This window comes from Parasteatoda tepidariorum, chromosome 1 (genome assembly GCF_043381705.1).
Source record: "Parasteatoda tepidariorum isolate YZ-2023 chromosome 1, CAS_Ptep_4.0, whole genome shotgun sequence".
In the NCBI taxonomy this organism is placed as follows: Eukaryota; Metazoa; Arthropoda; class Arachnida; order Araneae; family Theridiidae; genus Parasteatoda; species Parasteatoda tepidariorum.
The window spans coordinates 2384591-2401522 of NC_092204.1; the positions used below are offsets into that span (position 1 = coordinate 2384591).

General features: G+C 29.9%; 1 protein-coding gene across 1 annotated transcript in view; it reads right to left on the reverse strand.

The window, feature by feature from the left end:
• The window catches only part of LOC107450126 (ubiquitinyl hydrolase 1 puf), a 172789-nt gene that overhangs the window by 132811 nt on the left and 23046 nt on the right, over positions 1-16932 (reverse strand). The window contains exons 8-14 of the mRNA XM_071186397.1: positions 16724-16930; positions 10907-11048; positions 10595-10719; positions 6512-7269; positions 4161-4485; positions 2928-3055; positions 1845-1934 (exon numbers count right to left, since the gene is read on the reverse strand). Coding sequence (XP_071042498.1) covers positions 1845-1934; positions 2928-3055; positions 4161-4485; positions 6512-7269; positions 10595-10719; positions 10907-11048; positions 16724-16930 — 1775 coding nt within the window. The remainder of the gene's footprint in view (positions 1-1844; positions 1935-2927; positions 3056-4160; positions 4486-6511; positions 7270-10594; positions 10720-10906; positions 11049-16723; positions 16931-16932) is intronic.

Consider the following 16932-nt stretch of genomic DNA (forward strand, 5'->3'; position numbering starts at 1 on the left):
AATCTTTATTTAATTTTGGTTTCAATCATATTATGTACTAAAAATTTTTGAGTTTGTATAAATTTAAATAAAATAGCATTTTCTCTTAGTTTTCTGAATTTATTGAGTTTGTTTCAATTAATTTGCACAAGGGTGTACATATACTTCTTTACATACAGCTGTAAATATGTTCTTTTTTCTACCTGATTTCCATTTTTCAATCTCTAGTACAGCATCCAAGATTTCTTTTAATTAGAAAAGGCTTTATACCATTTTATTTGTGCAATATAAGAGCAACTTTTTAAACTATTGCTTTATTTTATTTTGGATATTTTTTAACATTGTATAACGGCACACCCTAATACTTAAAGGCAAATTTTTATGTCTTTAAGTATTTATTTAAATCATTTTATGACTTATCTGTTTTACTATTGCTACCATGTTCAACTGGTAAGTTTGAAGATATATTAAATGATTTGTACAAGTCAAAACTCTGTAAGATGCTCTTGCAGTTCAAGGTTTATTTTATAAAGATCTATGTATGTACTATTGGTATTGCTGTAATTATATGTGCTATGGTTGTTGTTGTTCATTTACGTCGCACTAGAGCTGCACAATGGGCTATTGGCGACAGTCTGGGAAACATCCCTGAGGATGATCCGAAGACATGCCATCACAATTTTGATCCTCTGCAGAGGGGATGGCACCCCCGCTTCGATATCCCGACAACCTGCACGCGAAGTCGAGCACTTTACGGTAGAACAGTTTAACGAGGACCAATACTGCACACCCTCGGTCCCTACGCAGGCTGATCCAAGTGATCACCCACCCGCACACTGACAGTAGCCAGTGATGCTTGACTTCGGTGATCTGCTGGGAACCGTGCCTTAACAATCAGTCCACTGCGGGACATATGTGCTATGGTAATAGGTATTTTATGACCTCTGAAAGGACCGTGTGGCAGAATTTTTCCTAGCTATCTGCGACAATCTAGCACTAATATCTTTCTGCAAGATACTTTTAATAATAGCAAACATATATGTTACTAACTTAAAATAACAAAAACACAGTGTTTACAAAAAAAAACTGTATAATTTTATTGAAATTAAACATGTAATAATTTTTTCATTCTAATATTATGGGTGATACTCTCGCATATTGTTGGGGGGAAAAAAGCACAAATCATTTCCTTCTCCACATTTTGTAAATAATCATTACAATAAAAAATAATTAAAAATCATGAAAAAATAAAGAAGTAATTGCAGAGAAGGATCGGCGGCGAAATCACGCGAATCGGACTCCTAAAAAAAGGGTTACTCAAATGAGTGTTTTGTTTCGAGATTAGGTTGTTGTAATAAATAAAATCGCATAAAAATATCTGATTTAGAAACTATGGAGAAATCAATAGCAATAACTGTCAAAAATTGGATAGAATCATTGCCTTAAAAAGTAAATACTCAAATGCTCGATTCTAATTTTTCATATTGCTTGAAATATATCGCAATATTTAAAAATCAGGTAAAAATCAATATCAATAACTGCCGAAAATACAGTGGAAACAATGCATCGATTTAGGATACTATAGGTGCGAATCGCATGCCAAAAAGGGATTATTTAAATGCATGATTCAAATATCACGTGCAAATTTCTACTGAAAAGAAATCTGAACTTTTATTTTTAATATTTCTCATAATAAAAATACAAACGAAAAATCTTTCTGCAAGAAACTCTGTAACGTTCTGCGACAATGTCATTGTGATTATGCCATGGAGTGAAAGGATAAGTGTTGAATGAGTTTCTATAAACATCAAATTTGAATATTTGTGAAAAATCAATTTACGTAGCAAAATGTTTAAGAAGCTTACAATGTCACTGAATGAGTATCACTGCTTCCTCTGAATTGCTGGATGGATGAGAACAGCTTAGGTAATAAACGCATAGACATGATGACTGATCTAATGAGAAAATAAAAAGGTTAAGGAAAGGTTGAAAAAACTAATCATTCATTTTATGAACTGAATAAATTTTTACCTATTATTTGCTATATATTTTGTAGGCAGCCTTCTATGAATTTCATTCTTATCATTTTGTCAGTACACCAACAAACGAGACTGCATATAAATTTTTTCTGCTTCAACTGCAAGACTCTCACTTAGCTGACCCTAAAAAAAAAAGAATTTAAGTCTGGATGAACTCAAAATCGTGTGAAACTTAGAAAGGAAACTTGAAATTTAAATATTCAAAGAAACTGAATTTTTAAATTAGGAAATATTTATGCAAAAAGTTTTTCGAGTTCTCGAAATTGTTCTAAAATTTTAACCTATAACGGCAATTTTCATATAAATATACGTTTGAATTACACATATGTTTGTCTAAAAGAAGAGTTGTGTAATTTGTAAAAGACTGTTTTAATTTGTGTACATTCTCATTCAACTGATAATAAAAAATAATTGAAAAGTAGCTTCAAAATTTTATGGCAATTAAAAACTTTTGCTGCAAAAAATTTTTTACTTCAAAAAGTACTTTGAACTTTACACTTACGAAATTAATAATGTATCTTTTTCATAGCTAACAACACAGATAGGAAAAAATCCAGTAGATTTTACGAAATAAAATAAATTTATGATAATTGTTGCATAATATACTAAATATTTTACAGATAGGGAATTTTAGGGATTTTTATGGTCATCAAAAGTATAAAACATGCAACATTTTGCAGTCATGATTGGCATTAAATATGCTTGAAATGTTTTGTATTATGTTTACTCATAATTTTGAATATTAATAGGAATTATAGTTAAAAGATCAAATATAGTTAAAAGAATTTTTTTAATTAATTTANGGTAATAAACGCATAGACATGATGACTGATCTAATGAGAAAATAAAAAGGTTAAGGAAAGGTTGAAAAAACTAATCATTCATTTTATGAACTGAATAAATTTTTACCTATTATTTGCTATATTTTGTAGGCAGCCTTCTATGAATTTCATTCTTATCATTTTGTCAGTACACCAACAAACGAGATTGCATAAAATTTTTTCTGCTTCAACTGCAAGACCCTCACTCAGCTGACCCTAAGAAGAAAAAAAAAGAATTTAAGTCTGGATGAACTCAAAATCATGTGAACCCAACAAAAATACTTGAAATATAAATATTCAACGAAACTGAATTTTTAAATTAGGAAATATTTATGCAAAAAGTTTTTTTGAGCTTCCAAATTGTTCTAAAATTTTAAATTTTAGCTGCAATTCTTATATAAATATATGTTTGAATTTCACATGGGTTTGTCTAAAAGAAGAGTTGTGTAATTTGTAAAAGACTGTTTTAATTTGTATATATTCTCATTCAACTGATAATAAAAAATAAATTAAAAGTAGCTTCAAAATTTTATGGCAATTAAAAACTTTTGCTAGAAAATAATTTTTACTTCAAAAAGTACTTTGAACTTACACTTAAGAAATTAATAATGTATCTTTTACAAAGCTAACAACATAGATAGGAAAAAATCCAGTAGATTTTAAGAAATAATATAAATTTTATGATAATTGTTGTGTAATATACTAAATATTTTACAGATAGGGAATTTTAGGGATTTTTATGGTCATCAAAAAAGTAAAACATGCAATATTTTGCAGTCATGATTGGCATTAAATATGCTTGAAATGTTGCGTATTATGTTTACTCATAATTTTGAATATTAATAGGAATTTAAAAAAGTTCTGAATAAAATTAAACTGAACATTTTAGAATAAAAAATAAGTTTAAAACTGATATCTATAAATGAGGCTAGATTCGTCATGTATAAGCAATACTTATTTAAATATTCAAGCAAGCAATAATCAGTGCAAAATTTTTACTTTAATATGGATTTTTAGGAAACTCACTCAATAGGGATTTTTCTTAGGAAACTATCACTTTAGGGAATTTTTTAAAGTGTACAAAATCCAGGAGAAACTAGCAAAATCCAGTAGTCTACTGGAAAATGCAGTAGAGTTAGCAGCTATGCTCTTTAGATAAAAAAAATTCCTTTTTCTTTTTTTCCTTTAATCTTTTTTTAGCTCAAGCAGTTGACCCTAATAACAGGCTTTATCATCATAAGTTAAAGATAATTTTCCCCATTGTTACTTTGAATATTATCACAACAATTATCCAAAATAATAATAATAAAGGAGTAATTACAATTTTGTCATCTTGCAAAATGTCCCATAAAAGTGTTTGGCCTGATTCACACACAGACTCCAGTTGGAAATGATTCCCCAAGTTGTCTCTTGCAGAATGACCTAAAAAATGTTTCCCACCATGAATCTGGGGAGAGTACATGCAGGCCATGTTATTAAGTCTCTGAGCCATCGGATGAAGTTGAACTTGAGCAAGCTGCGCTAGTTCATCTTCACAGCCTGATTCTTCTCCATCAAAGTCAGCAAGATTCTTCTCAGATTTGTTACTGACGTGCGAACTGTTGCAGCTCCCATCGTCTGGGCTTAAGATGTCCTCAACAAAGTCTCTGGAATTAAAATATTTATACCAATCATCGAATTTCATAATAAATGTCTCTCAGGTATATAACAAAACACTTATACCCATCATAGGAAGTAGTGATGTAACGAATAGTGATGGGGCCGAATAGCCAAACACCGAATATTCGGCCAAATTTTAGGCCGAATACCGAATATTCGGTGGCCGAATACTTACTTTTTAAAAATTTCTCTTTTGATTGTAATTAAAGTAATTTTCAAATTTTAAATTAAAAATGAAATAAATATTAACAAAATTGCTTTTTTAATCTTTGTATATTTAAAAAAATTTTAACAACTTGATTTATTTTTTGTAATAATTTAAATATCTTGATGCCAATAACAAGGCAATATGGCTTTTATAAATCTAAATAATTAATAATAGCATAATTTAGTTTTAGTTATACTTGTAATTTATATGCTATTTTATTTAAGATAAGAACTCATTACTTACTACTGTTAAATGTATTCTTAACTTTCTTTTTTGTCAGAAAAATTATTAAAACTCAGAAAATTAAGAACTTTTTAAAAAGTTTCACTTTTGAAATTTTAATTTTGTAATGAAATAATTTTCAAATTTTAAATTAAAAATGAAATAAATATTAAAAAAATTTATTTTTTAAACTTTCTATATTTTAAAATAAATTTAACAATATGTTGTATTTTTTGTGATATTTTAAATATCTATTTTAAATATCAATAAGGCTTTCACAAATCTAAATAATTAATAATAGCATATACTTCATTATTCGGCCGAATAACTTCAGTATTCGGCAAGGCCGAATATTCGGCAAAAGGGCCGAATACCGAATATTTGTTACATCCCTAATAGGAAGACAAAATTATATGCAAAAAATATCGGTCAAAAAAAGCACATCATATACCCAATGGTAGAATTTTTTCGGGCTTTCTGTGACATACCTCTCTAATACTAATATCTCTCTGCAGGATACTTTTAAAAATAACAAATATACATGTTTCTAATTTAAAGAAACATTTGCATTTTTTTGCACTAATTTCTTTTCCTGTCTTTTGTAAATCATCATTTAAAAAAATCATGAAATCCGTAGCAGTAACTAGCGAAAAAAAAAGATCGACGGCAAAATCGGACTCTTCAGAAAGGGGTTACTAAATGCGTGTTTTCATTTTGAGATTCAGTTGTAATAAATAATTCTGTAATGTATCTACAAATACAAAAATATAATTCCAATTCCCTAGTATATAAGACATGTTATGGATCAGTGAGCCAATGTGGGAATCAGCAAGTAGTTATCGACAATGTCAACCTTCATCTATGAAAAGGTACCCCACCATAGAATCGAGTTAACATGTCTTATATACTAGTGAATCGGAATTGTATTTTTGTAGTGGTAGATACATTACAAACACAGTATTAAAACTATATGATTTTAAAAGCTATGTGAAACCAATAGTAATAATTGCATAAAAAAATAGAACAAAAATTTCTGCAGAAAAAAAAAAACCCCAAAACTTTTTTACCTCATTACTCCTTGTTTTTCATTATTCACAAATGAGAACAGAAAAAGGCGTTTTTTTCCCACCCCAATGTGTGAGAAAAGCATCTTTTGAATTTAATTCTGAAGAAAAGAAAAACTTTTAAAAATTTCTGCAGAAAAGAAAAATAAAGTTTCTTACTTCCCAAAGGAAAATTCTTTCCGCAAGAGCGAATTGAATGTGAAAAGTATGCTTTTGCATAATATGTGGCTAAAAACCACATGGTAAAGAAGAAAAATAAATAGCACTTTTTACATACACCTCATGAAAAAAGCACCTTTAAGGGCTTTTAAAAAACGAAAATAAGCACCTTTAAGCACTTTTTAAGAATGCTATGCACCGTGTTAAAACCTGCAAATTTCTGAAATCTTTAACACTCAATACAGTACTTTTTTGAACTCAGCATGCAGACTGTAAGTTTATATTAATTTAACTAACTATTATAATTCGCACCAAAGAAAGAAAAAATATTTTTCAAGGTAAAAGGAATGAAAAACTCACCCCGAAGGTGGAGCATGGCGTTGCGTAGCAAGGTACTGTCCACACTCGTACATGTCGTTATCGATATTGTCACTGAACCCGGCAACATTTTCTTCCCTCTCCAAAGCAACTTTAACAAGTTGCGGCAGAATTTCCGGTGCTTGCTGCCGGTGAATGGATTTCTTTCCAGGTAAAGAATTTATTAGTTTATGATTCCTAGAATTTACAAATGTCTTATTTTCTCCCTCGATATCCTTCGAGGGAGAAACACACCTCATAGCAGGGTTCTTATGAGGGTTCTCCACACTTTCGTCCTCTGAAAGTTCGGCTTTTGTCGTTCTTTTATTCATGATGCGTTGCTTTTTATTTGCCACTAGTCTGGCTCTTTTTCTCCTGATTATTTTTTGACTCCAAATATTGCACAATTTATTGCACTCTCGGCCCGAATCCTCAGAGTTCTCCATCAGCGGGGGTCTACTTATCTCGGCGGGATCCTCCGAGCAATCCCCGGCGTCCGTATCGCTGTGCAAGCTGTCGTCAGTGACGCTGCTCAACTCGCTCTCCTCGCCGCTCGAACTGTTCTCGACAGCACCCGCGACGAACACGGGTGGTCGAACATGACCGGGACACACCGGATGCCACTTCCTGCCGTTTTGATGCCTGTGGCATGGCTTGTTTGGAGATTGTTTGCACTGCTCAATATCACAAGGACTACTAGGTGGACTGCCTCCGCTGCCTTCAATGCTGCTTCGAGGGTGATCACTTACTTGAGAATTCATCTAGAAAGACACATGTAAAACATTTAAAGCATTACTTTTTTTCAAACAAGGATAAATACAGTTTATAAGATCTATAATGAAACAATTAAAAATACAATAGCAGAGCTTACACCATGGATAGGAAAGATTTTACGAAATAATATAAATTTCATGATAATTGTTGCATAATGTACTAACTATTTCACTCATAGGGAATTTTAGAGTCATCAAAATAGAAAAACTGCAATATTTTCCAGCTATGATTAAACATATTTGAAATGTTATGCATTATGGATTTGAAATGTTATGAATAATGTTTACTCAAAATTTTGAATATTAATAGGCATTTAATTAATCAAAGATAGCTAAAAGATTTTTTTTAAAAAAGAGGTTCTGAATAAAAGTAAACTGAACATTTTAGAAGAAAAAAAATTTTGAACTGATTTCTATAATGAGGTTCGCTTCATTATGTATTAGTAATACCTATTTAAATATTCAAGCAATAATCTATACTAAAATTTTATTTCAATTGAGATTTTTTAAGGAAATTTACTCAATTTTAGGGAATTTGAAAAAATCTAAATAAACCAGGAGAATTTTAATTAAACCAGTAGACTAGGAGAAACTGGAAAAATCCTGTAGAGTTGGCAGCTATGCAGTAGCTATACTGTGGGTGAAATCTCTTTCACAATAATTAGAAACTTAAAGTATATAGGAAGAGTGAATTTAGATAAACCCAGAATAAACCATGTTATAAATTGTGGAAGAAGAAAAATTCTAAATATCAAAACACAAACAAATTATGATATAATTACTACTCAAGATTGCATATTGAGAAGTAATTCTGACACGATTTGTTCGCATCTTCATAGATTGAAAGGAGAAAAAAAAAATCAGTGCTTGTGCAACTTTATACAGCTAACTCTGGTTTTAACGAAACACACTTTGTTGATAATTTAAATTTAAAATGGAACAGAATTTGTCACGAAAAGTTTCTCAAGTGGTAAAGCATCCTCTTAATCAGGAGATATCAAGGCCTCACTCTAGTCTTGAAAATGGTATGTTGAATTTCAGAATGAACTCAAACAAATTGAAACATACACTTGAATCTTAGTTAGCTAATTAAAATCAAAGATACTTTTATATAGGTCAGCAAGCACATTATTAAAAATTGTATTTAAGCTCTATATAAAGGGGTTGAAAGTGTGAATACAGGATAAGAGAATTTCACTTTAGTTACACCTTTATGAATACATTCATTAACAAAAGCAACTCCTAATAATTTGTTTTTAATTACCTTTTGATAGGCACATTTGTTTAAAAAGCTTCATGTGATATGGCAAAATAATATTTCATATATATATAAAAAAAATCAATAAATTTTTATAACACATATATCAATTAATAATTTTTCGCAAGGTTCAATCAATTTCAGAAAAGAAAAAAAAACTGACTTGAAAAAAAAAACTTAAATTCAATTCTAATTTTTTTAAAATAAATTTAACCACATCTAAGACAAATTTATTTAAGAAATAATTGGAACGGGTATTTTAATTTTTAACGTAAACCACATTGTCTACTTTATCATCATAGATTCTGGCCTTCTCTAGATTGCTTCTTTAAGTTTTAAACAAATACCAAATTGATTAATGTTTTTTTTTTTTAAATGTTATAGCAAGTGGTTTATGGTTGAAAATCTCATGTGTTGTGCTAGTTGTACCTGAATAGTAAATATTTTCTGCATATCTTATTCTGTTTAACTTCATACATTTATTACTATTATGTCCACGTAAGTTCTGTAAATCTTTGTCCTTCTTTAGAGACTGCACTCTTTGATTTGTAAGATCCTTTTTTCTAGATTAACTACCTATTATTGTTAAGTTTAAGAACCATAGCTGCCAACTTGGATAGGAAAAAATCCAGCAGATTTTACGAAATATTAATTTCCTAACAACTATTGCAATATACACTAAATATTTTACATATAGGGAATTTCATTGCTATCAAAATACAAAAAGTTTATTACACTAAACACTACAAATGGTCTGCAATATTTTCCATTATGTTTAGCTCATAATTTTGAATAGTAATAAACAAGTAATTTATTGATAGTTGAAAGTTTTTTTAAATTAGTTTAAAAAGGGAATTTAGAATAAAAATAAATTGAAAATAAAATACAGTGCAGAACCCGTAATCCGGAAATCAGAAAACCGGAACGAAAGTCAATAAATTTTCCCGCCATTTTGTAAAAAAAATTTTTTCCTCATAAGATTTTAGGATTTCTCTTTCTTTTTTGAAAGATGCTTACTTTACCATCATTTTTTCTTCTTTTTAAGATTATTTGAAAATATTTTTTTTTTTTAGTTGGGTTTAACAATAAAATAACGGCTTTTTGTAGCGATTCAGAAAACTGGAATAATCACTTATCCGGATGTAATAATAAACTAAAAATAAAAATCAATAAATGCTTACTAGAAATGAGGCTTGTTTCATCATGTATTAGTAATACACTGAAGAGCCAAAAAAACTGGTACACCCATGAGTATGCAAATAAAGGGGTATGGAGCCCAGCAAAGAACTGTGCTGCAATCGGCAACGCGTATATAAGACAACGAGTGTCTAACACAGTTCTTAGATCGGTTACTGCTGCTACAATGCCAGGTTATACGATTTAATTGAGTTTGGACGTGGTGTTATAGTCGGTGAACGGGAGATGGAACATAGCATCTCCGAAATAGTAACGAAATTTTGATTTTCACTTTCGACCATTTCACGAGTATAATGTGAGTATCGGAAATCCACCAAAATCCCAAGACATGAACATTATTGAACGTATTTGGGATGCCTTGCAACGTGATGTTCAGAAGATATCCCCACTCCCTCTTACTCCCACTGGTTTATGGATAGCCCTGCAGGATTCATGGTGTCAATTATCTACAGCACTACTTCACACATCGATCAAATCCATGCCACGTAGTGTTGCGGCACTTCTGCGTACTCACGGGGGAACTACGCGATATTAGACAGGTATACCAGTTCTTTTGGCTCTTCAGTGTATTTGTTTAAATATTCAAGCAAAGCAATAAATTGTGTAAAAATTCTGTTTCAAAAGGTTTTTTTCTTTTTAAAGGGAAACTTACTCAGATTTAGGGAATTTACTAAAGTATGCAAAAACCAGAAGAATTTTTATTAAACCAGTAGACCATGTGAAACTGGCAAATTCCAGTAGAGTTGGCAGCTATGAAGACTGGTAATTTTTCTATATTTATAGAAGCACATCCAGTGCTCGATTAAATATTAATAATAATTAGGAGAATATTTCAAGATTTATTATTTTATTACTGACCTCATTAACAACACGAACATGTCTGATATCACTACGTTCATCTTCACTATTGCTTGCTTCGATACTTACACTCCTTTCACTACTACTAGGCTCACGTTTCCTCGTTAAATCTCCACTATTTACACCTAAAAACAATTAAAACCAGAATTAAGCTTTAAATAAAATTATTTTTAGAAAAAACTTTAATGGATATAAAAGTTCGCTAAGATTTTAGCACCAAATATTTATGACTTTTCATCACTACAATTATTGTGGATCCAGAAAAAATAATGAGCTTTTGAAAATTTAAATGTAAGCCTGCATGCAACTCACCCATATGTAATGATCCCTTTACAAGTACTGAGAATGGACTATTGGGGTTTTGATGATCTCTCAATTCTGATGCCATCGTAGAAGATGAACTATTTCCATGCAACCATATAAATTTGATTAGAGCAGAAGCAAGAAGAAGTGTCTGAAACAAACAATTTTTATATTTCATTACATAACACATCTCAATTGCTCATTTTAATTAAAACTATGTCAGCTGGGCAAAAAGTTATGTACATTTTGCAGGTAAAAATATGAACACGAATATTTATAGAAAAAAAAATCCCTTCATTTACACACTAATTATGAAATTATTAAATCCAAGATAGCAAGAGAGATGGTACTGTGGGGGATTTGCTATATTTTTCAGGTATTAAAAAAAGAGTAAATAAAGAAATGTGGCAACTTTTAAATCTAGTAAATACGAAAATAGATGATTGATATTAAAATCGTGTGAATAAGAATCGAGATATTTGTGGACTCTGGACTAGGGACTTCTAAAAGTCTTGTTTGTATTGTTTTTGTTTAGACATAATAAATAAAAAAATAAAATAAATATAAATCAAATAAATATTTTCACCGCAAATCCACCTCATTTTTTTTCCCGTTTGCGTTCACGCCAAAAAACAGAAAGCAGCAACGTCTGAGTTACGAAAATACAAGCTATCAGGAGACGGATAAAAATATGAAAAAATCTCTTCTGTGCGTAAAATCGGAGAAAATAGCTAAAATAAGTAAAAGGTGGAAGGGCTAGCAGCTAGGATGTAGTTTGAATTTTCTGTTTATCTTTGAAAATCGTAAATAAATATAATTGTTTTATTTCAATGACTGAATTTTCACAAAAAAAGCGGGATATTTATTAAAAAAAATTTTTTTTAAAAAACCCGAAACTTTTAGAGAATCGGAGTTTTTGAATCCGCGGAAGAATCACATCCAGGGTTCATGCTCTACTTTAAAAATAAAATTGAAGTACTTTTAAGAATTATTTAAAATTCTCAAGGACTTAAATTTTAGTAAAAGATAGACTAAAATTTAAAATTTTAAACCAAAATGTCTTGACGATAATAGTTAGTTGAGGATAAATGTTAGACGATAATAGCAGTACTGAAAAATAAAACTTCCATTGCTCTGTAATCTAAGTGTAAAAAAAAGCAAAGGGTGATTGACATCAAGTCAAGGATAAAATTCATGATGCATAAAAATGTCGGATTTGAATTTTACATAAGGCCTATTTTAAACTAGGTATACAATCTCTGAATAAGCAAAGAATCGGACAAGTCATGAAGAAAAGAGGAACATTTCAAACAATCTATACAAAAATGAAAACAAAGTACACTCAAATTTTTTTATAATAACAAATCTACAGTTAGAGTAAAGAAAATAGAAAACATACTACTTAAAATTATTAAAAAATATTTATTAGTAGAAAACTCATGCATCTTAAATGATATGTAAAGAACAAAACTATCATTAACAAATATAATAAATAATTTTTGAATGTCTGTGGTAAAATATGATTTAAAAAAGAATCAAATAAAGCAGACAAAAATAAAAAAAAGCTGAACTTCTACAACATAGTCACAGGGAAGATGGAGGGGGGGGGAGTGTTCTATATAATACTGTAATATCAATGAGATATATAAAAACAACTCTGCCAGATTACTCTACTTTATTTAATATTTTTAAATATTTAAAGTGGAAGAAGCATTTAGACAGTGAAATTTAAATTGTTCTAAAATAGAATTTTAAAATTTTGATCACTTCTCTAATAAAGAAAATTAATCAATAATTGTCCCAGCTTAATTAGGATTTTAAATTAATTACCGGTCAGTCATTTTAAAATGAAACAGTTGCCAGCTTTCACCTTAAAATCTTCTGATAGATTCTTCCTAACAATTTTCGTCACTTTGACTGCTTTAATTAACCAATCATACTTGAATTTATTAAATTTTTTTCAGTAGCATTAATCGTACGCACTTTGTGTTTGCCTTTCTACTTGATTAAACACCATCAAAAAAAATTTTTTTTTAATTAACAATAATATATTTTCATAATATATTTAATGGTAGCTATGATTTTTCTTATTTCGAAAAAATTTTTGCAGTATATATAGAATTGACTGTTTTAATTAACCAGTAATTGTTTTAATTAAGCAATCATACTTGAATTTTTTTTTCAGTAGCATTGATCGTAAGCACTTTGTGTTTGCCTTTCAATTTGACTAAGCGTCATCATAACTGAACTGACTAAAACGTAATCAGAAAATAAATTTTTTTTTAATTAATAATAATATATTTTTATAATAATATATTAAATAGTAGCTACGAATTTTTTTTTGATTTCATGAATGAATTTTTGCAGTATATATAGAATTACTGTTAATATTTTTTTATTCAAAAGAAAAATAACAATTTACTAAGTTAGTTTTTTAAACTTTCATTTGTATTAGATTTTTAAAAAAAAATGCCTCTCAAAAAGCAGGTAAGGTCAATACACTAAAGAAAGCATGTATTATTTGAAACACACAATTCAAATTTTCTGTCAAATAAAAATTTTATTTTTCAAAAGTAAGAAGAAACATAAAGCATTGCTCTACTGTTGTTGGCTAACATATAATAATCCCCTTTCCCGAAATTGTGTAGCAGGGGCAGCAAATGAGTAAAACGAATCACCCCATTAAAAATAAAGTTTCGGGTTATCTTTAGAAGTCCCCTTCTACAAGAAAGTATTATTCCATCATTTGCAACATGTTGCTATTGACGAGACCCATGGCTGAACCAATTATTTATTTCACCTCAATCTTTCTCACTAGCTAATACTTTTTTTTAACAAATCAGTTAGGATTTTTTAAAAAAAACGAAATGTGATAAACTTCAGGGGCCTCATTGCAATGCGGGGCCTGGGCCCATCCTTAAAAACGGATCTGCCCAGGAGGCTACGGCAGGGGGAAAAAGTTCCTTCCAAGTCCAACTACTCATATTTCTCTCTTTGAGTTAAAAGCAGGGACTACAATAGGGTCAAACCCAGAGCTAAGTCAAACCAGTTTTTGCTTAGGACCACGTTGACCAAAGAGGGAAATCGTGACGTGAGCAACTGATAAGCGTGGACAGCCAGGGCTAAAGAGAATAGAAGGGCTGGTTTACTCCTTTGTAGAAACCCTCGACGCGCCAATCCTCCGATTTTCTCTAGTGACGTCAGTTTGGCGCAAAGTTCACACTTTTACTTCAAGAACGGAGCGTTCGGCCTCAATAGCTCTAACTAATATTGAAATATTTCTTTTTTTGACATATTCTAAGACATTTGCTTTTTTCTATAATGACTTTCCTCAGTTTTTGTAGTGAATTTACAAACATTTAAAACTATTATCGAAATGCCAGTTTGAGTGATTGCAACTTGCAAAATTTCTGATAAAAAAAAACAAAAGGAAAAAACATAATTTTCCGTGTGTTCCCTAAAGTAAATGAACAACTATGTAAAGAATGGATTCCGAAATGACACAGTTAATATAAAACAGCAATACGTTTATTCTGTCGTAAAGAACTTTTATAAAAATTCATTATCTAAATAGAAACCGCCTCGTTACTTCATAAAGAAAGGCAGGTGAAAAGAATTAAAAAATGGATAAAGTCAAAGAAAATTAAAATGTAAATAAAAAGTATAAATAAAATATATAGTATATAGTTGAAATTCTCCTAATTTCATAACATATTTTTTAATGTAGTTATTCTAAATATTTATGATTTTTTTTAAAAATTATATTCTCTTAAATTTAAATATCTATAAATTATATCATCGTAAATTTAAATATCTATAAGCAATTGTAAAATTTCTAATGTCATTATGAGCCTAAATTATTATTTTGTTTCAGTAATTAGCGTTTAAGGTTGATGTTTCCTAAGTATGAACAAATTAATGGCATATTTAAAAATCAGGGATTCTAAATTTAACTCAACTTATTGTTATAAAAGAATATGCATCGTAGATAAAAAAAAAGTGTCGATCTATGCTTTTATTTTGCTTAATAATTAAAGTTAAAACTGATAAACTTATTAAAATAAAGTATTTATAGTGTCATTTTCGCAAACTAGTAAAATATTTTTATAAGTTTAAAATGGTATTTTTTTTAATATAATGGCCAAGGAGGTTTTTTTAACTATGTTTATGAACGGAAATAATGTGTTAATTACGTCAAGCTGAAAGCTAATAACCAGAAAAAGTCTAACTTATTTTTACAAAGAAAAATATGCAAAGTTATCATATTATCCTTGCGTGCGATCTTCCGAGATCTGTGGACACAGTGACGCCATGAAGAGGGAAATCGTAGCTTCAGCTCTAAGAGCGGTGTGATCTAGCCCTTCTATTCTCCTTAGCCCTGGTGGACAGCATGCGTCATCATCAGAAAGGTAGGAAAGTCATTCTCTTGCACTTACGTGCGTCAGAAGTTAAACACAGAAATGCGGAAATTGGGGTGGTTTTTAAAGAGTTTCAGATACTTTTCAAGGTCATTTTAAATTTTTCAAGGATTTAACATTATTTTCAAGTACTTCTAGGGGCCCTTGAAAATCAAAATGAAATTCAAGTACTTTTCAACTGTTATTGGGTAACGTTTTACAAAAAATACTAAATCAGTTTATGAAAAACATATCGAAAATGGGATGTAATTAATGCATTTTGAAATTATTACTAAACAGCTAATGTGTTGTATTTAATTTTATGATGGGCTTTACATAATATTACTAAACAATCTGGCAAAAAACATGAACTAATTTTAAAGCAATCAAAAGTTGAATAAAAAGAAGAAACAGTATATTAAGTTGCAATGTTAACTGAATAAAATGATTATTAAAATTCAAGTTTAAATTTTATTCTAATAGAGAATAATAACAAAAAGTTTGGATCTTTTAATTGAGTAGATAAAAAAATTTATGTAACAATCTGCTTATCCTTAAAGAGTAAAAGCGTAACAATCTAAGACTTTAAAAAAAATTTTACATTAAAACAAGCTATAAATAGCAAACAAAGATTTGACTTTCTTATTAGAAGCAAATCATGCATTCTTATTTAGTACTCAGGAATAAAAACTTGAAGTATTTCTGAAATTAAAGACTTTTAATAACCTTGTACGAAAATTAAGTACTTCTAAAGGCCCTTATTTTCCAAAATAAAAATTAATCAGTTTTTAAGAACTTATCAGGATTGTGGGAACCCTGTATGAAGTTCACGGTCTAGGCCGCTCCTGTGTTGCATTTAGTAGTCGAGTGATTACGTAATGTGTGATCAAAATTAAGTAGCAACAGCGCAAGGAGGTGGATAATGTCGCAGTCACGAGTAGGAAGTCAACTGTTTAATGTGGACCATCCATTGAAGTGGGCGTTACTGTCAAGGTAGGTGTGTTCACATCACGCCCGGGTCACCAATGTCCGCCTGATTCCGCAAATTCCGTCTGATTGATTAACTCTTTGGATTGAGTCATTTTGAATTAGCCTAAAGACATACTAATTGAGTGTAATAAATCTCAGACTGAGAGTAAAATAAATAAGGCTTTTCCAACTTGCCTGATGTATTACAAAATAACAGATTTTTTAGTTAGCTTAAGATATAAAAAATAACACAAATTTAATTAGCAAACAATTAATTAATGACACAGCTATGTCAAACTATTATAATTATAGATTTAGAAACACATATTATTAAATATTATGCGAAAAAAACAATGAAATATTTCATATTCAAGGAGAATAGAGCAAAAAGCAGTTTATTATTAAGGTGTTTCCTTAATGTCAGCTAAAATTTTACCTAAAGAAATAAAATGCAGAGTACCTGTTCTGTTTGTTCCTTTGTTTCAATATTGCACAGTAATTTGTATAAATGGAGAACAGGAGAAACTTCCAAATTTTTGATGAGAGGAGGTAACAAATCAAGAACTTGCCGAGAACAGTGTTTCAACTGAGCAGCACACCAAATTGTATCGATGTGTTCATTAGTTATGCGTCCTTCCATCGCCAGAAAATTTAAAATAATGTGGCTCT